A 24,788-nucleotide genomic window follows, 5' to 3' on the forward strand; every position below is an offset into this window, starting at 1 on the left:
GAGAGTCTCCCTGTAGCCCCAGCTGTCCTGGAACTCACTATGTAGACCAGGCTGGCCTCAAATTCACAGAGATCTGCTTGCCTCTGCCTCTCGAGTGCTGGGATCAAAGGCGTGCAACACCATGCCTGACTGTTCAAACTCAGGACTTTTAAAAAAATATTTATTATTTTATTTTTATGTGTATGAGTGTATAACCTGCACATGTGTAAGTGTACCTGTGTCGTGCAATGCCTGAGGAGGTCAGAAAAAGGCATCTGATTCCCTGGAACTGGAGTTACGGATGGCTGTTAGCCATCAAATCAAAACCCAGTCCTCTGCAAGAGCAGTCAGTGCTCTTACCGGATGAGCCATCTCTCCAGGCCCTCAGGGTTTTTTAACAATATATTTTATTTACTATTTTCATTTTATGTGTGTGAGTGTATTGCCTGCATGTAAGTAAGTACATCCAGGTTGTACAATGCCTACAGAGGTCAGAAGAGGGCCATGCAGGTAGGGGTGGGGTGGGGTGGGGGCTGGAATTGGAATTACTGACTGTTGTTAGCCACTATGTGAGTGCTGGGAATTGAACCTGGGTCCTCTGCAAGAGCAGCCAGTGCTCTTAACCTCTGAGCCATCTCTTTAGCTCACAAACTCAGGGCTTGAAACATACTAAGAAAGTTTTTTATTGAACTACATCCCCAGCCCCCCCTTTTTTTTTTTTTTTTTGGTTGTTTTTGTTTGAGATAAATTCTTACCACTAGTCCAGGATGATCTGTAATTCATTGCAATCCTCCAGCCTCAGCCTCCTGAGTGTTAGGATGATGGGTGAGTGCTATACATGGTCAAAGCAGCTTTTGGAATATCTCCTCCATGGGGAAAATATGTTGCCATCTTGTGTCATTCTTTTTTTGTGTCTTTTTTGAGACAGGCTCTCCCTGTAGCCCCAGCTGGCCTGGAACTCACTATGTAAATCAGGCCTCAGTCTCTCAGAGATCCACCTGCCTCTCCCTCCCACTTGCTGGTATGAAAGGTGTGTGCCATCACACTCAGCATCTTGAATCATTCTTGCTCATGAATGTTTTCTCATGAACAGTTTTATTTCCAGTAAAGTTGGAAACTTTACTTTTTTTTTTTTTAATATTTTATTTAGCTGGGCATGGTGGTACACGCCTTTAATCCTAGCACTTGGGAGGCAGAGGCAGGCAGATCAATGTGAGATCCAGGTAAGCCTAGTCTACATAGCAAGTTCCAGGCCAATTGGGGCTACAGGGAGACCCTGTCACAAAAAGATAAAAATTCTTTTTTTTTTAAAGTATGTGTTTAAGTGTGTGTCTGTGCACATGTGTGTCTGGGGTGTCTGTAGAGGCCAAAAGAGGGCATCTGCAACTGAAGAGGAGCTAACTTACAAGGGGTGGTGAGCTACCTGACAAACTGAACACAGATTCTCTGGGAGAATAGCAAGTGTTGTTAACCACTGAACCATCTCTCTAGCCCTCTTACTTTTTTTTTTTTTTTTGAGACAGGGTCTCCCTGTAGCCCCAGCTAGCCTGGAACTCACTATTTGGATCAGGCTGACCTTGAACTCACTGAGATCTGCCTGCCTCTGCCTCTCAAATCCTGGGATTAAAGGCATGCTCCACCACACCTGGCACTAGCCAGTGCTCTTAACTGCTGAGCTCTTAACCTCTCTCTGAGCCCCTTGCTTTTGTTTTCTGAGACACAGTCTTGCTATATAGTCCTTGCTGGCCTAGAACTTTCTCTGTAGACCAGACTAGCCAGGAACCCATGGACAAGCTTTGTGTCTCTGCCTCCCAAGTTCGGGAATTATAGGCATGGACCACCACACTCAGCTAAACTTTCTCTTTCCTAATGGAGTGATGTTGGAGGTTTGTTTTGTTTATTGAGATAGTCTCCCATTGTGGCCCAGGTACAATGGGACTGACTATGGAGCCCAGGTTGGGCATGAATTCAAGACAATGCTTATGGTAATCCTCTTGTTGCACCCTCCTGAGTTGTGGGATTATAGACATGTACCACCACTCCTGGCTAAGAAAGGTTTTTTTTTAATTTTTTTTCAAAAATTTATTTATTGCATGTGTATGAGTGTTATCCGTGCATGTATGTAGGTGTACCCATATCATGGAATGCCTGAGGAGGACAGAAGAGGGTGTTGGATCCCCTGAAAATGGAGTTACAGACGGTTGTTAGCCACCATGTGGGTGCTGGGATTCCAGCCTGGGTCTTCTGTAAGAGCAGCCAGTGATCTTAACCTCTGAGCCATCTGTCCAGACCCAGAAAGGTATTTTAAAAAATATTTTACTTATTTTTATTTCATCTGTATGAGAATATTGCCTGCATGTAGGTAGGTGCACCTATGTCATGCAATGCCAGCAGAGGTCAGAAGGGGGGCGATAAATCCCCTGGAACTAGAGTTAGGAACTGTGGTTAGCCCCCATGTGGGTGCTAGGAATCGAACCCAGGTCCCCTACAAGAGCAGCTAGTGCTTTTAAACTGCTGAGCCCTCTCATTCTCCGGTCCCAGAAAGGCTTATGTAGACCAGGCTGGCCTTGAACTCACAGAGATCCACCTGCCTCCCAAGTGCTGGGATTAAAGGCATGTGCCACCATGCCTAGCCAAGAAATGCTTTTGATATAGATTTAAGCATGGGCATTGAGAGAAGGATCAGCACTTGATAGGTGAAGGCAGGAAAACAGAGCTCAAGGCCAGCCTAGGGTACACAGTACATGTGCAATGATAGCCACAATAACATGTAATAGTAAAAACTAGATGTAATGGTATGTTCATATAATGGAGCTGATTCTTACAAATAGCTCAGGAAATATTTGTCTCATAAATGACTAATTATTGCTACATGAAAAAAAAATCAAGCTGTGGAACCATCATATACAGAATGACCCTATTGTTAAATGAAGACAAAAACCAATATGAAGGGCTCAGTGGTTAAGAGCACTGGCTGCTCTTCCAGAGGACCCAAGCTTGGTTCTCAACACCCACATGGTGGCTAACAATTGTCCTTAACTCTAGTTTCAGGGGATCTGTCACCCTCTTCTACTCTCCTTGGGTACTGCACACATGATGCACCTACATACATATAGGTAAAACACTCACACACATAAAATAAAAATAAATTTTAAAATTATTTTATTTATTATTTTTATTTTATGTGTATGAGTGTATTGCCTGCATGTTAAGTGAGTGAACCCATGTTGTGCAATGCCACAGAGGTCAGAAGAGGGCTTTGGATTCCCCTGAACTGGAGTTAAGGACGGTTCATAGCCACCATGTGTGTGCTGGGAATCGAGCCCAGGTACTCTGCAAGAGCAGTCAGTGCTCTTAACTGCTGAACCATCTCTCCAGCCCCCAAATTATTTTATTTTTAAAAAGAAACTGGCTATGGTGGCACATGCCTTTAATCCCAGCACTCAGGAGGTAAAAGCAGGTGATCTTTGTGAATTCAAGGCCAGCCTGCGTTTACATAGCAAGTTCCAGACCAGCTGGAACCATAGGGAAAAACTGTCTCAAAAAAGAAAAAAAACCAACAACAAACAGCCAGGCATGGTGGTCCACGCCTTTAATCCTTCAAGGCCAGCCTGGTCTACATAGTGAGTTCCAGGCCAGCTGGGGCTACAGGGAGAACCTGTCTCAAAAAAGAGCAAAAACAAACAAACAAACAAACAAAAAAGCATAAAACACGCAGCATGAAGCCAGCATTGGTTCCCTGTAATCCCAGCACTCAGTAGGCTAAGGCAGGAGGATTATTGAAGATTTGAGGCCAGCCTAACTACACAATTCAACGCTAGCTTGGGCTACAGGGTAAGACACTGTCTGAAAGAAAAACACCTTTCTCCCCCCACCCCCCTCCACAAAAAAGACCAATATGTATTGCTATATTTTTTTTGTCTGGTTGAGACAGGGTGTCATGTAGGGTCAGTTGATTTCAAACTCAATATATAGTAGAAGAGACTGGCAAATTCTTTAAAATTTTTTGTTCTTTTACATTTAGTGTGTGTGTGTGGTGTGGTGCGTGTAGGTCAGAAGTTGGTGTTCTCCTTTCACCTTGTGGGTCCCAGGGATCCAACTCAGATGATTGTCAGGCTTGTTTTTTTTTTTTTGGTCTTTTTGAAGCAGGGGCTCTCTGTAAGCTCCAGCTGTCTCGGAACTCACTATGTAGACCAGGCTGGCCTTGTCAGGCTTGGTAGCAAGTGGCTTTACCCGTTCAACCATCTCCTCAGCCCACTGCTTTGAACACTTGATCCTTCTGCTTCTGAGTGCTGGTATTACAGTCATGTGACACCATACTTGGTTTGCTTTACATTTAAGTGTCTGTGGTTTGTAGTGTGTGAGTGCATGCTTGTGGAGGCCAGAAGTGTAGAGCAGCCAGTATCTTCCCTTGTAGCTCTTTGACTTTTTTTGGGGGGGTGGAAGGTATGAGACAAGGTTCCCCTGTAGCCTCTCGATGGCATAGAGATCTGCCTGCCTCTGCCTTCCGAGTTCTGGGACCAAAGGTGTGCGCCACCACAGCCAGCCTCTACCCTACAGGGTCTCCCACTGAAGTTAAAATCTCACTTATTTATCTAGGCTGGTCTGCCAAGGGAGCTCTAGGGATTTGCCAGTCTCTGACCACCCCTGGAACTGCAGACATGTTGATGCTGGGATCAGAACTCATCATCAGGAACAATTTAAGGACTCAGCCATCTCCTCAGCTCCATTATACCCTTTTTTTTTTTGGTCTTTTTGAGACAGGGTCTCCCTGTAATCCATCTGGCCTGGAATTCACTATGTAGACCAGGCTGACCTTGAACTCATAGAGATCTGCCTGCCTCTGCCTCCCTGAGTGCTGGGATTAAAGGAGTGTGATACCACACCTGGCTCCATTATACACTTTTATAAAGACACACAGACACAGAATAAGCTGGGTGTGGTAGCACATGCTTTTTTTTTCCTCAGTCTTTTTGAGACAGGATCTTCCTGTAGCCCCAGCTCCTGGAACTCACTATGTAGACCAGGCTGGCCTTGAACTCAGAGAGATCCACCTGCCTCTGCCTCCTGAGTGCTGGGATTAAAGGCATGCGCCACCACGCCTGGCTTTTTTTTTTGTCTTTTTGAGACAGGGTCTCCTTGTAGCCCCAGCTGTCCTGGAACTTCTATGTAGACCAGGCTGGACTCCAACTCACAAAGATCTGCCTGCCTCTATCTCCCAAGTGCTGGGATTAAAGGCGTGCACCACCACACCTAGCTAGCACACGCCTGCCTTTAATTCCAGCACTCTGAAGGCCACGGCAGGCAATCTCTGAGTTCAAAGCCAGTCTGGTTTACACAGCAAGTTCCAGGCCAACCTGAGTTACACAAAATTACCTGGTAAGGCCCTGTAAGGCCCCTTGTCTTCCCCCCCCCCCCCCCGCAGCATGCCTAAAGATAGTGATAACTTTCTTTGATAGTGAAACTGTCAAAATCCAGAGACGGATCATGGCTTGCTGGAGTAATCAGAAAAGCTTTCCTAGATAAATAAGGTTTGAAGATTTGAGGTTAGAGGATTCACTTAGATAACTGTAAGAACACTACTTGTATTTGAAGGATGGCAAGGACTTCTGGACTAGCAGGAAAGAAGCGTGGTAGTGGAAAAACCAATATTAGGTTTCTGAGTAAATGTAGAGAAAAGTAGAAAATGCAGAATTTTAAGAGTAAATTTGCAGTAGTGCTGCAGTGTGGGATTGGAGGATGGTTAGCGCCTAGACTGCGAGTGTCCACTTGGGGGTGCTGTTTGAGAACAGCGGTCGACCTAAAGTAAGGTGAAAGGACTGTGCAGCTGGTAGAACGTCAGACAAAGAAAAACTTTCCGACATTTGCACAAATTAACTTGGCCTCCGAGAGAGACAAAAAACTAAGCCCTGCAGTACGCCTAGAAAGCATACCAGTCAGCCTCCGTTCAGACTACTATTCCCAGGAATCCTTGTAGGAGGTCAGGGTCTTTTTTGGGGGTGCAAGAGGGGCTCGCCACACGGCCTTCTGGGATTTGTAGTCTTGCAGTGTCCTTCGGGAGTTGTAGTTTTCTTCCCACAGTCGGCTGGGCGAGGCGGTGCCGGCGATTAGAGCAGCGCTGGGTGTTCAAGGGCCAAGATGGCGGCGCGCCGGGGACGGAGAGACCGAGTCGCGCCGCCTCCGACTGGGGGCCTGGGTCCTGACCCCGGCGGTGGAGTCCGCGGCGGCGGCTGGGGGAGTCGAAGCCAAGCGCCCTACGGGACCTTGGGTACCGTGAGTGGCGCGGAGCAGGTGAGAGGGTGGCTGGCGGCCCGCTGCTGGCAGCAAAACGGCATGTGCCGGGCGGTGACACGTGGACGCCACAGGAAAGGGAGGAAGTACTTGGCGTGAGGATGCTGCGGGAGTCGGGTAGGGCTGAGAAAACCCACGTCGTTTGCTAGGGGTGCGCCGGCCGAGGCCGGACCCCTGGGAACCCCCGAGGGACAGAGTCGGGCGTCGGAAACGTGGCCACTCCTGCGGCGTCGGGGATTCGGAATCGGAGTCGAAGGCTAAGACTTCATTCTAAGGATGCCGAAGGGGATTTCACCAGCTTGGCGCCGTAGTTCCTTTTTCGGAGCACGTGGGGTGATGGGGGGCGATTTTCCCGGGAGAACTTGTCTGCCTCTCCCTCCCCCTAGGCGGTGCGGGCGCCCACGTGGGTAGGGTTAGCCCGCGGAGGCTGGGGGTGGCGCGGGGCGCGGGTCCACGTGGGGGCGGGGAAGGGATGTCCACGTGGCTCTTGTCCCAGGCTGTCCAGCTTCTAGTATCCGCGCTGTAGCCGCACTGCCGGGAACTGGGTGTGTCTCAGCCGCTCCCGCCATCTCTGGTTTAAGAGCTGGGACCTCGGGCCTGGAGGTAGGTAGCGGGCTGCTGGAGGCAACTTTAATCGGAGGCTTGGAGTTTCAAAAGCCCTTTTACATGGATCTGCAGCGCGTTTCGATAGCAGTTGGTGGACTTTCCAGATGTTCTTAAAGTCGGTTTCTTAGAAATAGCAGCTTGTGTGTGATGCGAAGGTTAGAGGACTGAGGCTAAAGAGCTGCAGAGGAGGAGTTCGTGAAGGCTCGGTCTGACCGGCTTGGGGTGGGTTGTGAGTCACTGGCGTTTAGTTGCCTGCAGTCCTGCTTCATTGGCGATTCAAGGGGCTTTGGGAGTGTCAGCATATACCTGGGAGAAGTTTTAATTTTCCCCTCTCAACTTTTTCATCTAGCCTCTTTGGGAGAGATAGTTAAGGCCTGCTCTTGTGAACTCAAACACAAACTGGAGTGGTCTGTATGTAAGGCTTTCTAGAACTTTTAAGTTGGAGATTGTTTGAGAACTACTTACTATTAGTTGAACATTTATTGGATGGGGGAGAAAGGGGGGGCGGGGGGGCGGACCTTCAGTTGTTAGAAAGGTTTTATCATTATTCAATTGGAGGGCTTCTGAAAATTCCCACCGCGGTTGGCAGTGAGTGAGCAGGAATTAGTTGAAACTGTTCTCTTTTTCTTAAGCAATTAAAACCGAGTCCTTGACAGCATACCGGCCCCGCCAACCCCCACCATTAAGTGGGAGTTGGGCTGAAGGCTTCCTGGTTTTGTCAGGTCCAGCAGAACAGTCTAGGGGAGAATGGATTCTGGGGCATGAATTTAAGATCAACCACCCTTTCTCAACTTTGAGATGATTACATCTTGTTGTGGGTGGTGTTGCTCACCTTTTTGGGGAGAAGTGGTTAGGAATCCAAAATCCAGCAGTAACAGAATTAAGTGGTCAGATAACCAGGTAGTTATTAAGATGCAATATATTTAGTTTACATGTATTGCTAAACCAATGTGATCCTGTGTATATGACACTATCCTTAAAAATATGAAAATAAAGCCGGTCATGCTGGGGCACGCCTTTAATCCCAGCACTCAGGAGGGAGAGGCAGGCGGATTGCTATGAGTTCGAGGCCAGCCTGGTCTCCATAGTGAATCCAGGACAGTTGGGGCTACAGGGAGAGCCTGTCTTAAAAAGACCAAAAAAAAAAAAAGAAAAAGTTTCTGTCCGATTTTGAATTTTGGAGGAACAAAATTGATGTGGGGAAGTCAGAGTGCCAGAGGTTGGCTCACTTTTGGCTTAGACTAAGCCCTTGGATGATCTTGACCCCCTGGGAACTATCCTGTTTGGGGATTGTGAAGGATGGATGAAGACATGTACAGAGAGATGTCTCTGTCTTGAGCTCCAGCACCTGCCTGAAGGAGGTGGAGATGAGTGGTTTATAGAGCTATTCATGGTCTGAGATTCTGGCCTAGTGGTTGGGACTCTGGAATGGAAGAGGCAGGGCACATAGAGATGAAGGCTTCTTGTTCACCTATGTCTGTTTGCTGAGCCAGGTGCCATTCAGCTTCTGGTTGTAATTACAGGATTGTGAGGACCTGGGAGGGGTCAGTCACTGAAACCTGCTGCCTTTTCACTTCATCTCTGAGCCTGGACTCCTAAAGTGTCCCTAACCAGTCTTTCCTCTCCCTGGGCTCTGCAACTCAAACTTTTTTTTTTTTTTTTTTTAAAGGATTGAGGTGGGAAGGTTAATAGTCACACCTGTTGCTTTTTTTCTGTTGAAGGAGGTGAAGTGCCCAGTTTCCCTTTGCTGCAGAAGGGAGCCTGGCTTGTCTGTTTGATCCTGTTCTCAGGTCTTTGTACCATGGCTCCAAGAGTGAATACATAGATAGGGCTCTGGCCTCACCAGTCCCAATTTGGGCCTTGCCCATGCCCTGTCCCGCTCTTGACAGGTCTGGGCGGGCCCTGCTTTATGACAACTGAAGATATTGCTAACTCATAGAAGAGTATGAGGTAGGGCCTCTCTGCCTAGGGAATCAAGCTTTCTCTTTGGCTGCCATCTGGTAAGGATGGTGAAGAGACTCTTAGAACTTCCATTGACAACCTGGATAGCATATTGTTGTGTCTGTAGGTGTATGTCAGTGATAGAGTGTGTCTTAGAGTATACAAGGTATGAGTTCAGTTTCCAGCACCCCCCCCAAAAAAAATAGAAATGAGTGAATATTAGTTGTATATAAGACATTGTAAGACATAGTGGATAACTGGGAGTATAGGCACATATAAATTTTTCTGTGATATACAGAAGAATATAAGTGAATATAATCCAAAGTATTATTTGTCCCAAAGGAACTGGGGATCTATTTTTATTTGCTTATTTTTTTGAACCAAGGTCTGGAGCTTGCTAAGTAGACCAGTCTGGTGTCCAACTCACAGAGATTCTCATGCCTCTGTCTCCCATGTACTAGGATTAAAAATGTAAGCCCTGGTGATCTTTTTTTTTTTTTTTTTAACCTTTATTATTGTGGCTGGGTGTGGTAGCACACACCTTTGATTCCTGCAGAGGCAGGCTGATCCCTGTGAGATTGAGACTTGCCTGGTCTACATAGTGAATTCTAGACCTGCTGGGGCTATAGGGAGATACTCTTTCAAAACAAACGAAAAACTAACTTTATTTTGTGTGTGTGTGCTTGTGAATACACATGGAAGTCAGAGGACAACTTTATGGAGTTGGTTTTCTCCTACTATTATGTAGGTTCTAGGGGTTGAACTTAGGTTGTCAGACTTGCACGAGGACTTCTACCTAAGCCATCTCATTGGCTCCATCTCTTTCTTATGTTCTTCATAGTTTAAAAGTCTCCCATGGTCCCAACTGTTTGTGGATGGAGTCCAAACTGTTCTGCCCAGAGCACTGCCATTCTAGTTGGTGCTTTTGCTTATAGCTTATACCTCTCTGCCTAGCTAGTCTATAGGTTTGGTGATTGTGGGGCTGCTGCTGTTCCAACTCATTGGTGGAAGACTGGATCTCTGGTTTATGGAGTATATCAATTAGCTGTCTCCCAGAGGTCTTGCATCTTTCTAACACATTTTCTTTTGCTTCAGGTCCATGAGGAGAGAGATGAGTCTAGCTTTGTCAGTCTATCTCGACTGGGCCCATCTTTGAAGGAGAAAGACTTGGAAATGGAGGAACTGATATTGCAGGATGAGACACTTCTGGGGACCATGCAGAGCTACATGGATGCCTCTCTCATTTCCCTCATTGAGGATTTTGGGAGTCTTGGAGAGGTAAGCAGGGGCAGGCCTTCAAAATCTTCAGACGGGAATCTTTGCATGGGATGTTCCACTTCAAGTTCTTGGAATTGTTTTAGACATGGCTCTGGTCTTTCAGGTCCTTCACCTACTGGATCCCAAGTCCTTGAAAGATTTTTTTTTGTCTGTAGGTGGCATTAGCCTGCAGACTGTCAGATTATGGCCCATGTAAGGGTTGCCCTCAGTTTGGATTATAGTCTTAAGGCCTTATCCATTTTGGGTCTTTGACCTACATATTCAAAAGGTTCTGATCTCTGATTTTGAGCCTAATTCCAGCTTAGCCAGGATGGTTTGCCAAGCGTCCTCCATCTCACCTGAATGTCTGAAAGTGTGAAACTCAAGCTTAAGACTCAATTCTAATAAGTCTCTGTTGGCACTAGAGAGTTCGAAGATGGTAGATGAGATTGGAACCCAGGCTTCCTGGTACCCAGATCCTTCTTGCTGACAAATTCAGCTGAGTGAGTCTGGGAGATTAACTCTCTTGGCATCCAGTTCTTTTTGACATAGTAGGTTATTAAGAGATCTTGGTGGGACCTCTTCTTTCTGGAGCAGAGCAGGTTGTCACTGGAGGACCAGAATGAAATGTCGCTGCTCACAGCTCTGACGGAGATCTTGGACAATGCAGATTCTGAGAATCTGTCTCCATTTGACAGCATTCCTGACTCAGAGCTACTTGTGTCACCTCGGGAGAGCTCCTCTGTGAGTATGGGACTGGGGGAAGGGACATGTGGCACTAGTACAGAGGTTATAACTATACCTGTGGGCCTGTTAATGTAACTGCACAAACTGATTTCGGGTCTTTTTCTTCCTCTTAGCTACACAAGCTACTCACTCTCTCTCGGACACCCCCAGAATGTGACCTCATCACTCCAATTGACTCATTGGGGCCCAGCACATGCAGTAGTAGAGTGAGTGGGGTAAGACTGACCTGGGGACCCTCAGGAACTCACAGGTCGGGGAGCATGTGGGGACAGTCTGGAAAGCACTTTCTTTAAGAAAACCCCACCTGAATCATCTTCTCTCCTGCAGGTTGAGATGTCTCTTACAGATTCTCCTTGGGATTTCTCCCCACCACCTTTCTTGGATACTTCTTCCCCTAAGCTGCCTAGTTGGAGACCCCCAAGATCAAGACCACGCAGGGGTCAGTCCCCTTCTCCTCAGCAACGCAGTGATGGTGAAGAGGAAGAAGAGATAGCCAGTTTCAGTGGTCAGATGCTTCCTGGGGAACTCGACAACTCTGTGAATAGCAGCTCAGACTTCCCCATGCACCTGGCCTGCCCTGAAGAAGAAGAAAAATCAACAGCAAAGGTGGCAGTGCCAGCACCTGGTGATGAGAGCATCTCCTCCCTGAGTGAGCTGGTACGGGCCATGCATCCATACTGCTTACCCAACCTCACCCACTTGGCATCACTTGAGGATGAACTTCAGGAACAGGTAGATGATTTGACACTGCCAGAGGGTTGTGTAGTGCTGGAGATTATAGGCCAGGCAGCTACAGCTGGTGATGACTTGGAGATCCCAGTTGTGGTACGGCAGATTCCTCCTGGACCCCAATCTGTGCTCTTGGATGATTCACTTGGGGCTAGTCCTGCTTTGCAGCTGCTCATGCCCACCGTGGAGTCAGGGACAGAAGCTACTGTGCCCAAGGTAGCCTCTTGCTCTGAGCAAGAAGAATTGTCACTGAACTCAGCCTGCTTATTGGAGCCTAGGGAAATCATGGAGCCAGTAGTACCCAAGGGGCCTCCAAACCCATCTGCCAGTACAATTCAGGGTTCTCAGAGAGTTCCCAGAAAGGGCAGGAAGAAGAAGAGCAAGGAGCAGCAGCTGGCACCCTGTGTGGAAGGCTGTACCAGGAGGTTGAGATCATCCTCTCGGGGGCAGTCTATTGTCGCTGTGGAGATGACCTCTCAGGCAGGCAACTTACAGAACCAGCCTAAGGAAGAACTGCAGAGAGAGGCCGGGCCTCCCCAGAGTAGGGGGAAACCCCGGGCTTGGGCTCGGGCTTGGGCAACTGCCTTGGAGAAGACTGGCTCTGGCAACTTGGAGAGAAGTGCTGGACAAGATAGTCCTGCTGAAGAAGGTCCTGTAGACCTCTACCCCAAGCTGGTTGATACTATCCAAGCCAACCCTGTTCTCTCATTGAATGACTCTGCTCAAGCTGACTCCATGCCAGTTGACTCTGTTGAAGCTGATTCCACTGCAGTTGACCCTGCTCTAGCGGATTCTGTACGTGTTGACCAGGCTTCAGCCAGTACAGAGCTGGTTGGGCCTCTCCCAGCAGACTCAGTGCTGACTGGCTCAGTTCGGGCTGACACAACAGCAGCTGAACCTACTGTGGCTGTTCCCCTTTCAGATAACTTGTCTCCAGTTGATGCTATCCCAGTTAACTCAGTGTCAGTTGACCCTGCTCCCAATGCCCTGGCTTCAGTAGATCCTGTGCTAGTTAAGTCCAGACCAACTGACCCTAGACGTGCTGCAGCATCAGCCCAGGGGAGTCTACTTTCCCCAGAGTCCTCAGAGCGCCCTAAGGTGGTCATCCGTGAAGTCAAGGAGGTTATAGGTCCTCAGAAGGTGGAAGGTAGTACCAATGCTACAACCCAGGAAGCCAGACCTCGGCCTCTCAGCCTTTCTGAGTACCGTCGACGAAGGCAGCAAAGACAGACAGAGACAGAAGAGAGGAATTCCCAGCCCCCAGCTGGCAAGTGGCCCAGCCTCCCAGAGACCCCCATAGGGCTGGCAGATATCCCTTGTCTTGTCCCACCTGCCCCAGCCAAGAAGACAGCCTCACAGAGAATCCCTGATGCCATCCCAGAGGCCTGCTTTGTGCCTGTGGGCGTCAGCCCTTCTAGTCCCGAGCCATCTGCAAGCAAACCTCTGGTTTCAAATCACTCTGAACAGGTGCCATCCCATGAGATGCCACTGTCAGCTAGACCTCCTCCTCCTGCTTTGCAGTCCATGTCTCCTGCTGGACCTATCCCTCCCACAGTGCCTACTCCTTTGTCTTTTCCCCCAGGAATACCACCCATACTGCCCCTTCCTTCTAGTGGGCATGGAGTACCTAGTCTGCCCCCACCACCTTTGCAATCTAGTCTTCCAGTGTCTATGAGACCGGTACCGCCTGACCGTTATACTCACTATGTCCCTGTTCCACCCTGGCCTTGTTATTCCCCTGTGTCCCCTTCTGGCTTTCCTTGTCGGCCCCCACCACCAACGGTGCCCATGGTGGCTGGTACTTCTGGTACCTATGCTGTGCCCCCCACTTGCAATGTGCCTTGGGTACCCCCTCCTGCACCTGTCTCACCTTACAGCTCCAGCTGTGCCTATGGGCCCATGGGTTGGGGCCCGGGGCTACAACAACCTCCATTCTGGTCTGCTGTTTCCCCACCTCCTTTGTCTCCAGTTTCTTCTGGAAGAGGTTTTCTTCCACCCAAGGTGGAGCCCAGTGGCAGTCCACCTGGCCCTCCTGAAAATGTGTGTCCTGTGCCAGTGACTCCTTCCCTTAGTTCTGGGCTGGCCAATCCCATAGCTCCACAGATAGAGCCTACCAAGCTGGAGGTCAAGCCAGTGCCTGAATCTCCCCAAATGGTGTCCAGCAAGGTGTCCACCACGGTGCAAAGCTCCCAGATCAAGGCTCCACCTTATCTGTCTGCTGAAGATAAGGTTGTAGGGGAGTCTGCATCAGAGAGGTTAAAGCCTGAGGCCCAGGAGAGCCGACCAAAAGAGAAGCCCCTCCCTACAGCTATCAAGTCTGTTCCCATACCAAGACAGGGCACTGTCCCAAAGCTGCCTGCTGTTCATCCAGCCCGTCTAAGGAAGCTCTCCTTCTTGCCCACCCCACGTACCCAGGGTGCTGAGGATGTGGTACAGGCATTCATCAGTGAGATTGGTGAGTGACACAGTGCAGTTGATCTGTGAGGGTGTAGGGGTTGGCTGGTAGTGTTGCTCACAGAGTAGTATGAACAACTGCCACGAAGCTACCCTTTGTTGAATTTTTTGGTATGTTGAGAGGTGGTGCTCTGGTTTTATTTGAATCCTTGTTTTGTACTACTACCTTGGTTCTCTTAGTTCAGTGGGCAGAGCATGTAAAGGGAGAAGTGAGTTGATGGGGGCATCCTGGGACCTGTGGACTCAGCTGATGGGCTGGTTTTTAATTCTATGTTGTATGCCTTCATAGGAATTGAAGCATCGGACCTGTCCAGTCTGTTGGAGCAGTTTGAGAAATCAGAAGGTAAGGGAACCTAGGTCGTTTTGTTCTAACTGTTGTTGTTGATGCTTTCTTTAGGTTCAGCCTTGTAGTTGCTTCATCTGGGCTAGAAGGTAAGGGGCAATTTCTGCCTCTAGAATAGGTGCTTAATGGGCACAGGGAGACAACAGTCATCTGGAAGAGTAATAGAAGCCAGGGATAATGGTGGTATAGCATAAGTATTTAAAAGAGTAGATGAGGAGAGGGAATGCAGGTACGTTGAGATCGGGGACATAATCATAAAGGGAACTAGCTCTTCAGCTGAGCCTTGAGAGACAGGTGGGATTTCATATAATGTATATGGTTTATAATGGTAGACAGAAGAGGTATAGGAAGGATCCCATAGATGGATTTTGAAGGCATTGAGGAGCTCAGTTTTCTCAAGACAAGGCATGGCTTTTGGTGCTGTGGAGGTTACTATGTTCTCTTCTGAAGGAGCTTATGGACTAATTGGGGAGAAGAGTCTACACAAATGACTCATTGGTAACAGGTTTCTGCAGTACAAGGCAGAATGTAAGAACTGTGAGGGAAGAAGGCTACAGGCTGGAGATGTAGTTTAGTGTTGGAACCTTGGCTTTACCTGTGCATGGTGCTGGGTTCACAAAGACAAGGCTTTATGACCCTTGACTCCTAGGCTCATCAGTTTGGACTCTTGTCAGATTCAATGGGAAGTGTGGGTATTTCTGAGCAGAAGAGAAATAAGTGGAGTTATCTGGGTACCACTGGAGGAGACTGGATCTCTGGAGAGCCCAGCAGGCAAAATGGGCTTACTCCTCCTTTGGGTCTCAAAGCAAGCCCTTCTATGCCACCCTAGTTTGGTACACCTGGTTGGGCTTTTAACTAATATGATTTCTTTACAGCCAAAAAGGAGTGTCCTCTCCCGGCTCCTGCTGACAGCTTGGCTGTAGGAAACTCAGGGTAAGTGTGGAGACTGAGCGAGTTACCCTACAGCTGTTGGTCAGCAGCCGGCCAGCACTCCAAGAACTTCCGCTGGATGCCTCTGTTGCAGAGATGTTTTGTCGACTCTAGAGTCTCTTCCATTTCCCTAAATTCTGCTCTGTCACCACCAGGCACTGTTTTGGGTGGTATGGTGGGAGGGTATTAACTGCCCTCCAGCTGATTCTAGTCTTGAATTTCAAACGTCTTGGAGGTGACTTTTATCTTTCCTTGGCAAATTATGTTTTCAGGAATTTCTGTGCTTCCTTTAGTAAACTTAAAGCTTATTCAGTGCTGGTGATAGGGTCACTTAAAGTAGGGGAAAAATAATAGCTGGGGCTTCCCTGACTCCTTGAGGACACAGGCACCTGAACTTCTTTGTTTCCCAGCATTCTAACATTATCGTTCTTCCCATTCTTGGTCTGCCAAGTATGTTCTCCCTCCATACTAGTTTGAGGCTGATTTGAGCTGGGTAGGCAAGGGGCTATTGAAGGTCTTAGCCAGCCTGCTTCCTGATATTGGGCAGAGTTGAGTAGACCCAATCTACAGTTTGGTCACTACAGCCCTTCTGTGCTAGAAGAAGACTATAGGGCAGTTTGGGCACCCCATTTTCTCTGCACATACCTATCTACTGTTGTGAGGAAAGTAGATGTACAAGATATTGAGGAGGCAATGAACCAGGCTTTCCCTTTTCCCCCTTACCAGCAGCCTTGACACTCCCCAGGAGAAGAGACCCCTAGACCGGTTACAAGCCCCAGAACTGGCCAACGTGGCAGGTGGGTTCAGGTTGGGGAACTCTGGCTATTAGTACAGCAAATGTGCAATACCTGCTGTGCATCAAGTGTTTATAGGCATTGAGGATACAGACATCTGATCTCCAACCTTGTGTTCACAATCTAGGTTGCAGATGTGTAAACAAATGAGCAGATTGGTTATCAGAGGTGATGTATTAAGGCTATGAGCTATCGGAAGGGGGGACAGTAAGAGAAGGGTTGTATAGAATGTTAACTAAGTTGAGCTTGAGAAAAATCACAAATAGCAGCTAGATGGTAGATTTTTAGGGATTGAGGGCATCCGAGGCAAATGCAGCAATGTAAGTGGCTTGGTTTGACTTGGAGTATAGAGGCTGATTAGAATGGTCAGCAGTCTAAAAGTAAAAGATGAAGCTAAAGTGATAAATGAGGTTCGATTATGAGAACTTTGAATCACATGTTAAGCTGTTTGGATTTTATCCTGTGTATTGAAGAAACAATTGAAAAAGATTTATCAGATTGGTTTTTGGGTAGTTTGTCTAGCAGGGATGTAAACAACAGGTGTGGAGTTGGAAGGGAAGTAGACAAGTTTATTGCATGAGTCTAGTTAGGTACTGTTGGGTGGAGGGGTGGATTTAAGGTGATTAGACAGAAGCTGGTCAATAGGTAGGTTTGGGTAGCTAAGCAGAGAATCCTAGCCAGCTGGGTCTTTTATGGAGAGGTGGTGGGAAAAGTTGGGGCTTAGCGTACTCTGAGAAATGTGATCTCTTGAGCCTATATCTAGTATCTGGAAGTATAGAATTGGATCTCACCCTGCTATCTCCATCCTCCCTCCCCCCCACAGGGCTCACCCCTCCAGCTACCCCTCCCCACCAGTTATGGAAGCCCCTGGCTGCTGTCTCACTGCTGGCCAAAGCCAAATCTCCTAAGTCCACCGCCCAGGAGGGAACCCAGAAGCCAGAAGGAGTTACAGAGGCCAAACATCCATCTGCAGCCTGCCTCCAAGAAGGGGTCCATGGTCCTAGTCCAGTCCATGTGGGCTCTGGGGACCATGACTATTGTGTCCGGAGCAGGACACCCCCCAAAAAGATGCCTGCCCTAGTCATTCCAGAGGTGGGCTCCCGATGGAACGTCAAACGCCATCAGGACATCACCATCAAACCTGTCTTGTCATTGGGCCCAGCTGTTCCCATACTTCCATGCACAACTGCTTCTCAGGAGCCACTTGATCACAGGACTAGCAATGAGCAGGCAGATCCTTCAGCGCCTTGTCTTGTCCCGTCTAACTTGCTGTCTCCTGAGGCCTCACCCTGCCGGAATGACATGAACACTAGGACTCCCCCTGAGCCCTCAGCCACGCAGCAGTCAGTGCGCTTTTACCGAAAAGCCTGCAGGTCAGTCAGCCCCCCAAGCCGGGGCTGGCAGGGCCGCCGGGGTCGCAGCAGCCGTTCTGTCAGCTCTGGGTCCAACAGGACCAGTGAAGCATCTTCCTCCTCCTCCTCATCGGCGTCGTCCTCATCCCGGTCCAGGTCCAGGTCCAGGTCCCTCTCCCCCCCCCACAAGAGGTGGCGAAGGTGAGCTTTGATGGCCTGTTAAGAGTCTTTCCATTTAGGAAGTTCGTGAACTCTCTCTTGTGGTTCACTTTGAAAACTGGGTCGACTTTTAGTCACTAAGGCTGAAAGTTTCTGTCTTTGGCTTTTGTCTTCTCTTTTTGTGGACTGTTGGAGGCAAGCTGTCGGACTATCCTATGATGGAGTCTGGGATATTCCTGAAGTCTTCTGCTTTCACGAGATGTGCCTTGGGTAGACTGTTCAGACTTTGGCCTTGTCTTGTGATTACATGCTTATCAGTCCTCATACATGGTATTTTCTTGGTGTTATGTAGGATAGTAAATTGCAATGGGAAACAGTTCTTCCTGTAATTATCTGTTTAGGAAGTGCCTGGAACTGTTCCTTGGGGTATCACTGTGGCCTCATCTATTTCCTAGCATCATGCTTTTTTCAGACTTAAGTTTTCTTAATCTGTCAAAAATTCTAGGCCAGACATTGTGGTGCACACCTGGTTATTTTGTTTGATTGTTTTTTTTTTGGGTTTTTTTGTTTGTTTCTTTGTTTGGTTTTGGGGTTTTTTTTTTTTTTAGTACTTTTTTTTGATACAGGGTCTCCCCAGATGGCCTGGAACTTGCTATGTAGACCAGGCTAGTCTCAGACTCACAGTGATGTGCTTGCCTCTGCCTCCCAAATGCTGGAATTAAAGGTGTGTACCACCACGTCCAGCTTTGTGGTGCACACTTTTAGTCCCAAGACTCAGGAGGCAAAAGCAGGAGATGGCTTCCATTTTGAGGCCACCCTGGTGTATAGTTCCAAGATAGTCAGAGCTACACTGTGAGACTTTCTTTTTTAATATATATTTTTGGTATTTTATTTATTATTTTTATTTTATTATGAGTGTAACACCTGTATGTATGTGAGTGTACCTGTGGCATACAATGCCACAGAGGTCAGAAGAGGGCTACAGATTGGAACTGGAGTTAAGGAGGGTTTGTAGCCGCCATGTTGGTGCTGGGAATCAAACCCAGATCCTCTGCAAAAGCAGTCTTAACCACTGAACCATCTCTCCAGCCCTGAGGCTTTTTTTTAAAAAAAGGAATTCTGGGGGCTGGAGAGATGGCTCAGCAGTTAAGAACACTGGTTGTTCTTGCAGAAGAAGACCTGGGTTCAAATCCCAGCACCCACATGGCATCTAACAACTGTCTATAACTCCAGTCCCAGGGGATCCGACAGCCATTTCTGACCTCTGCAGGCATTGCATGACATGGGTACACTTACCTACATGCAGGCAATTCACACATACACATAAAATTAAAAAAAAAAGCCAGGCATGGTGGTGCACGCCTTTAATCCCAGCACTTGGGAGGCAGAGGCAGGCAGATCTCTGTGAGTTCAAGCCTGGCTTGGTCTACATAGTGAGTTCCAGGACAGCGGGAGCTACAGGGAGACCCTGTCTCAAAAAAGACAAAAAAGAAAAATGGCCTGGCGTGGTGGCACACGCCTTTAATCCCAGCACTCAGGAGGCAGAAGCAGGTGGATCTCTCTGAGTTCAAGGCCAGCCTGGTCTACAAAGCGAGTTCCAGGCCAGCTGGGGTGACAGAGAGACAGAGAGACCCTGTCTCAAAAAGACCAAAAAAAAAAAAAAAAAAGAACAAACAAAAGGAATTCTGGACCTGGCCTGGAGAGTTGGCTCAGTAAGAGCGCTGGCTGAGTTTGATTCCCAGCACCCAACATGGTATCTCACAACTGTTTGTAACTCTAGTTCCAGGGAATCCAATTCCCTTTTCTGTCCTCCACGGGTATTACATGACATGGGTGCACCTATCTACATGCAGATAATACACTCATACACATCAAATAAAATTAATAAATGAAAAAAAATTTTTTAAAGGAATTCTGCTGGGCGTGGTGGCACACACCTTTAATCCAGCACTGAGAGGCTGAGGCTGGTCAATCTCTGTGAGTTCAAGGCCAGCTTGGTGCATGTAGTGAGTTCCAGGTCAGCTGGGGTTACAGGGAGACCCTGTCTCAAAAAATACATAAATAAATAAATAGTAAAAAAATACTAAAAGGAATTTTAAGACTAGGGATATGACCCAGTGATAAGAGTGCTTGCCTTAGTGTACACAAAGTCCTGAATTTCATCCCTAGCATCTCAAAAAAAAAGTGTCTTTTAAGAAGGAAGGAGGCTGGGCGTGGTGGTGCACACCTTTGGTCCCAGCACCCAGCAGGCAGATCTCTGTGAGTTCAAGGCCAACCTGGTCTACATAGTGAATTCAGGTCAGCTGGGACTACAGGGAAACACTGTCTCAAAAAGACAAAAAAAAAAGGAAGAAGGAAATATAAGGACCAATGAGATGCCTTTTTCAGCATGTAAAGGTGCATGCTGCCAGCCTTGGTGACATGAATCTGATCTCCAGGACCCATATGATAGGAGACAATCAAATCCCAAAAGTTCTCTGACCTCTGCATATCCCCTGTGGCATGCATGTGCCCATACACAAACACTAAGTAAATAAATCATGTGTGGGTTTTTTTTTTTTTTTGGTCTTTTTGAAGCAGGGTCTCCTTGTAGCCCTAGCTATACTGGAACTCACTATGTAGACCAGGCTGGCCTTGAACTCACAGAGATCTGTCTGCCTCTGCCTCCCAAGTGCTGGGACTACAGGTATACGCCACCATGCCCGGCTAATCTTGTTGTTTTTGAAAAGGAAAAAAAAGAATTTGTGGGGTGTGTGTGGTGCTGGGGTTGTGCACAGTTGGCATAGTGCCTAACAGTGCCTAACATGCATGAAGCCCTGGGTTTGATCACAGCACCATATAAATGCAATGTGGCAGTACATGCCTGTAATCCCAGTACCAGGAAGATGGAGGCAGGAGGATCAGAAGTTAAATCATCCTTGGCTACTACTGAGTTCAAGGCCAACTTGTGATACATGAGATACTGTCTCAAAAAGAATTTTGGATTTGGAAATGATGCATATTTCCAGAAATGGCTGTGAACAGTAAGTAGTTTTGGCAGTTACCTCTGCTTTTGCTATGGTTAGAAGTACTCTCTTTTAGACATGGTAGGAAAGCAGTTTTAACTTAAGAGTACTTTGCCTCAGCACCACAGATAGAGTGGCTTGTCAAAACGAGGGCTAGCCCTTTATCTCCTTGAGTCTACATTTATTTTCCTTTCTGTTGTGATTTGTTAAATGCTCTCCCATTTTCAGTAGCATGGTTGAAAATATGCAGTGACTACAGCTTAGTGGTAGAGTTTTGGCTAGTATGTGCAAGGCCCTAGATGTAATCTGTAGTGCTGTAAATAAAAAAGTATCCGTGTTAGCATGGTGGCACATGTCTATAATGTTAGTGCTGGGAAGACAGAGGCAGGAGGATCACATGTTCAGGGCTTTCTTCCTCACGGAAATAAAAGGAAAATGTGATGTAAAACCGCAAAACTTACGGGTTTTGTTGTTTTTTTTGAGACAGTCTCACTATGCAGTCCTGGCTGGCCTTAGTGTATAGACCAGACTGGCATCCAACTCACAGACTTTCCCTTGCCTCTGCCTCCCCATGCTGGGATTAAAGGTAGGTGCCACCATGCCCAACTTTGCAAAACTTCCGATGTATCTAAATTTTATGAAGGGGGAAGAGATGGCTCATCAGTTAAGAACACTGTCTGCTCTTGCAAAGGAACCAGGTTTGGTTCCCAGCACCCATATGGTGGCTAATGGCCATCAGCACCTCCAGTTCCAGGGGATCTGACACCCTCTTCTGATCTCTGTAGGCATTGTATGACATGGGTGTACGTATATACATGCAGGCAGTATACTCAGATACATAAAATAGAAATAAAAAAAATTTATGAACGGTCTCCATTTGTTATCTGTGAAGTAATCTAGAGCTCTTGCTCTTTAACGGCTGTGCTATCCCTCCAGCCCGAGCTCTTGCTCTTTATCTTTAGTCCTGAGCTTCCTAAGAGGGAAGCAAGGCTGAGCCTGGCTGAAATGAGTGAAATAAATGCACCATTTCCAGCATTTCTGCATACCCTTTATTCTAGGTCCAGTTGCAGCTCCTCTGGACGTTCCAGAAGATGTTCTTCCTCTTCATCTTCCTCCTCATCGTCCTCATCCTCATCCAGCTCCAGAAGCCGGTCTCGCTCCCTGTCCCCTCGCCGGAGAAGTGACAGGAGGCGGCGGTAAGCATGAACATATGTTTGAGGGCAGTGCATCTAGGATGCAGGTGCTTCAGAGTTCTAAGTCTTGAGTTTGTCTGGGGGCTGATGGCACCTCTCTTGTCAGGTACAGCTCTTACCGTTCACATGACCATTATCAAAGGCAGAGAGTGCTGCAGAAGGAGCGTGCAATAGTGAGTAGAGGAGCAGGTTGTGGGAGAGGCTTGCCCTGTGCCATGAACTCAGAGTCATTCACAGCTGAGACTCTGGCTCACAGAGTATCATTTTTCTTTGATATCTAACAGGAAGAGAGAAGGGTGGTCTTCATTGGGAAGATACCTGGACGCATGACCCGATCAGAGCTGAAACAAAGGTTCTCTGTTTTTGGAGAGATTGAGGAGTGCACTATTCATTTCCGTGTCCAAGGGTAAGCTTGGGTTTCAAGGTTAGGGGAAGTCTTTTCTGTTACATTCATATACCATGGTTTCTCTGTCTTTCCTCTTTCCTCTGTGTGCTGGGCTGTGTGAGGTTACCTTCATTTTTGTAATCAGAGGGTTGGCCATTGGGAAAATGAGAAGTCCCATCTCTGTACCCTGCAGTGCTGAGTCTGCTCTGATATGTGCCCAAATGGCTCACTCTTTTCTCCAGTGACAACTATGGTTTCGTCACTTACCGCTATGCTGAGGAGGCATTTGCAGCCATTGAGAGTGGTCACAAGTTGCGGCAGGCAGATGAGCAACCCTTTGATCTTTGCTTTGGGGGCCGCAGGCAGTTCTGCAAGAGGAGTTATTCTGATCTTGGTGAGTGGAAGGGGAGAGCCTGAGGCTTTGACATAGATGATACCTTCCCCAGAAGGGTTCCTAACACTTGAGAATAATGCTAGGTGACTTAACCGTATGACATACCAAGAACTTAAGGGCTGGGATGAGAGGGGAAACATCTCCCATACCTCTCTCACAGACAGGGTAGTTTTGTTCCATCTGCTATTTGGATGGGAGATGGCTGGCAATTTGAGAATCCTGTGCTTGAGAAGTGTGATAAGAGACCTTAATATTTGTTCCTTTCTCCCTTTGTAGACTCCAATCGAGAAGACTTTGATCCTGCTCCTGTGAAGAGCAAATTTGATTCTCTTGACTTTGACACATTATTGAAACAGGCCCAGAAGAACCTCCGGAGGTAACCCTGGGCACTTATCCCCCCACCCATTTTCTTTGGAGGTGTCCGACCTCCTCCACCCCCCTCCCCCACTCTGTGGAGGAGAGCTGCTAGTGTGGAGATGACTGTTTTATAAAGAAATGGAAAAAAGTTAAATAAAAATGTGGTAAATCATATTTTTAGGTGTTTTTTTTTTTTTTTTTTTATAAACGAGTATTGGAATACATTAACTTGCATTCCTGGGTAAGATGGGGCTGAAGGAAATTTCTGAGTTGCTATGCAGACTAATAAATGTGAACTAGAGAGAAATCCCATGTGTTACTGTGCTTCTATGCTAATGTCAAGTGTATTCAGTGAGCACAGTCAGGGATGTGCTTGTCTTCATTGAGTTCCTAGAGCCTGTCTTCTAGTTGTGTACAAAATCCCATTGGATTTGAAATGTGGCTCCTCAGGCAGGTCTGCATCTGTGAAATAACTAGGGAAATACTTCTCAAATATGAAAGGACATTTGAAGCATTTATTTTGAGGTAGGGTGTCATCCAGCCTGATCTCCAGTTCACTTTGTAGCTGAGGGTGACCTTGAACCTCCACTTCCCAAATGCTGGGATTACAGGCATGTGTCACCACAGCTGGTTTTTGTGGTGCTAGAGATTGAGTATAGTGCATGTTAGGCAAGCACTATATCAACTGAACTACATCCCCAGCCCTATTTATTTGTATGTGTGTTCAGGTATCTGTGTGTGTGTACATGTGGAGGCCATAGGACAACTTCGGTGCCATTCTCAGGATTTTCAACCACCTTGTTGGCCTGAAGCTCACTGTTTAGGACAAATTGGCTGGGGACCTGCCAGGGATTCTCCTGTCTCTACCTCCTCAGCACTGGAATTGCAAGTATGCATTACCACACCTGGCAGTTTTGGATTTCTACATACGTTCTGGGGATCAAATTCATGCGCAAGGCTATTGTGCCATCTCCCCAGTCTTTTTAATTTTGTTGTACTGGGTTTGGTCTTATACATTGGAGGCAAGAGCTATACTACTGAGCTTCCCTACCCCCCTTTTTAAAAAAATTTTATTGGGACTGGAGAAATGGCTCAGCAGTTAAGAGCACTGACTGCTCTTGCAGAGGACCCAGGTTCGATTCACAGCATCCACATGGCAGCTGCGAACCATCCTTAACTCCAGTTCCAGGGGAATCCGAAGCCCTCGTCTGACCTCCACGGCATTGCACAACACAGGTGTACACTCATACACATTAAGAATAAAAATTAAAATTAAAACTTTATTGTGTATATGTGCATATATTCATGATGTATATGCACTGTGTGTGCAGCTGTGTGGCGGTTGATGTCTTTTTTCCTGTCCACATTTTTTTCTTTAACAATTTTATTATTTTTATTTTACGTGTATGAGTATATTGTCTGTATGTATGTAAGTGTGCCTATGTTGTGCATTGACCGATGAGGTCAGATAAGGGCATCAAATCCCCTTTTCTTTATTTTTCAGATGATTCCCTGTAGCCCCAGCTGGCCTGGAACTCTAGACCAGGCAGGCTTAGATCTCACCAAGATCCACCCACCTCTTGAGTGTTGGGATTAAAGGTGTGCACTACTACACGTGCCATCTTCCCCTTTTCATGTTTTTTTTTTTTTTTTTTTCACTTGGTTTTTTGAGACAGGATCTCCCTGTTGCCCCAGCAGTCCTGGAATTCGCCATGTAGACCTGGTTGGCCTTGAACCCATAGAGATCCTCGTGCCTCTGCCTCCTGGGATTAAAGGCTTACACCACTATGCCCAGCTTTAATTATTTGAGTCTTGGTTTCACTATGTAGTCTTGATCTCCAACTCACTTTGTAGTTGAGGATGACATTGAAC

The 24,788-nt window shown here is 47.3% G+C and overlaps 1 protein-coding gene across 15 annotated transcripts; it reads left to right on the plus strand.

Moving 5' to 3' along the window:
* Window positions 1-5,850: 5,850 nt before the first annotated feature.
* Window positions 5,851-24,002, plus strand: Pprc1 (PPARG related coactivator 1). 15 transcript variants are annotated; one of them, XM_029569612.1, is made up of 15 exons: window positions 5,976-6,270; window positions 9,913-10,095; window positions 10,669-10,818; window positions 10,935-11,036; window positions 11,149-14,005; window positions 14,294-14,347; window positions 15,223-15,280; window positions 16,004-16,074; window positions 16,895-17,624; window positions 21,646-21,783; window positions 21,893-21,953; window positions 22,065-22,186; window positions 22,408-22,559; window positions 22,836-22,935; window positions 23,645-23,999. In XM_029569612.1, the coding sequence occupies exons 1-15, from the start codon at window positions 6,118-6,120 to the stop codon at window positions 23,724-23,726; spliced, it is 5,013 nt and encodes a 1,670-aa protein (XP_029425472.1). In that variant the 5' UTR covers window positions 5,976-6,117; the 3' UTR covers window positions 23,727-23,999. The 15 variants fall into 15 exon arrangements, with proteins under 15 accessions (XP_029425479.1, XP_029425472.1, XP_029425473.1 ...); XM_029569613.1 differs by having other exon boundaries at window positions 5,977-6,270; window positions 10,935-11,027; window positions 21,887-21,953; XM_029569611.1 differs by having other exon boundaries at window positions 5,978-6,270; window positions 16,007-16,074; window positions 21,887-21,953; window positions 23,645-23,998.
* Window positions 24,003-24,788: the final 786 nt, after the last annotated feature.

The sequence above is a fragment of the Nannospalax galili genome, unplaced genomic scaffold (genome assembly GCF_000622305.1).
Source record: "Nannospalax galili isolate Female #2095 unplaced genomic scaffold, S.galili_v1.0 scaffold161, whole genome shotgun sequence".
NCBI lineage: Eukaryota > Metazoa > Chordata > Mammalia > Rodentia > Spalacidae > Nannospalax > Nannospalax galili.

Coding starts and splice junctions, on each gene's coding strand:
- Pprc1 (XM_029569609.1), top strand. CDS start 6,118: ATGGCGGCGCGCCGGGGACGGAGAGACCGAGTCGCGCCGCCTCCGACT. Junction 16,075..16,894: donor AGAACTGGCCAACGTGGCAG/GTGGGTTCAGGT, acceptor TCCCCCCCACAG/GGCTCACCCCTCCAGCTACC. Junction 22,187..22,407: donor ATTCATTTCCGTGTCCAAGG/GTAAGCTTGGGT, acceptor TCTTTTCTCCAG/TGACAACTATGGTTTCGTCA.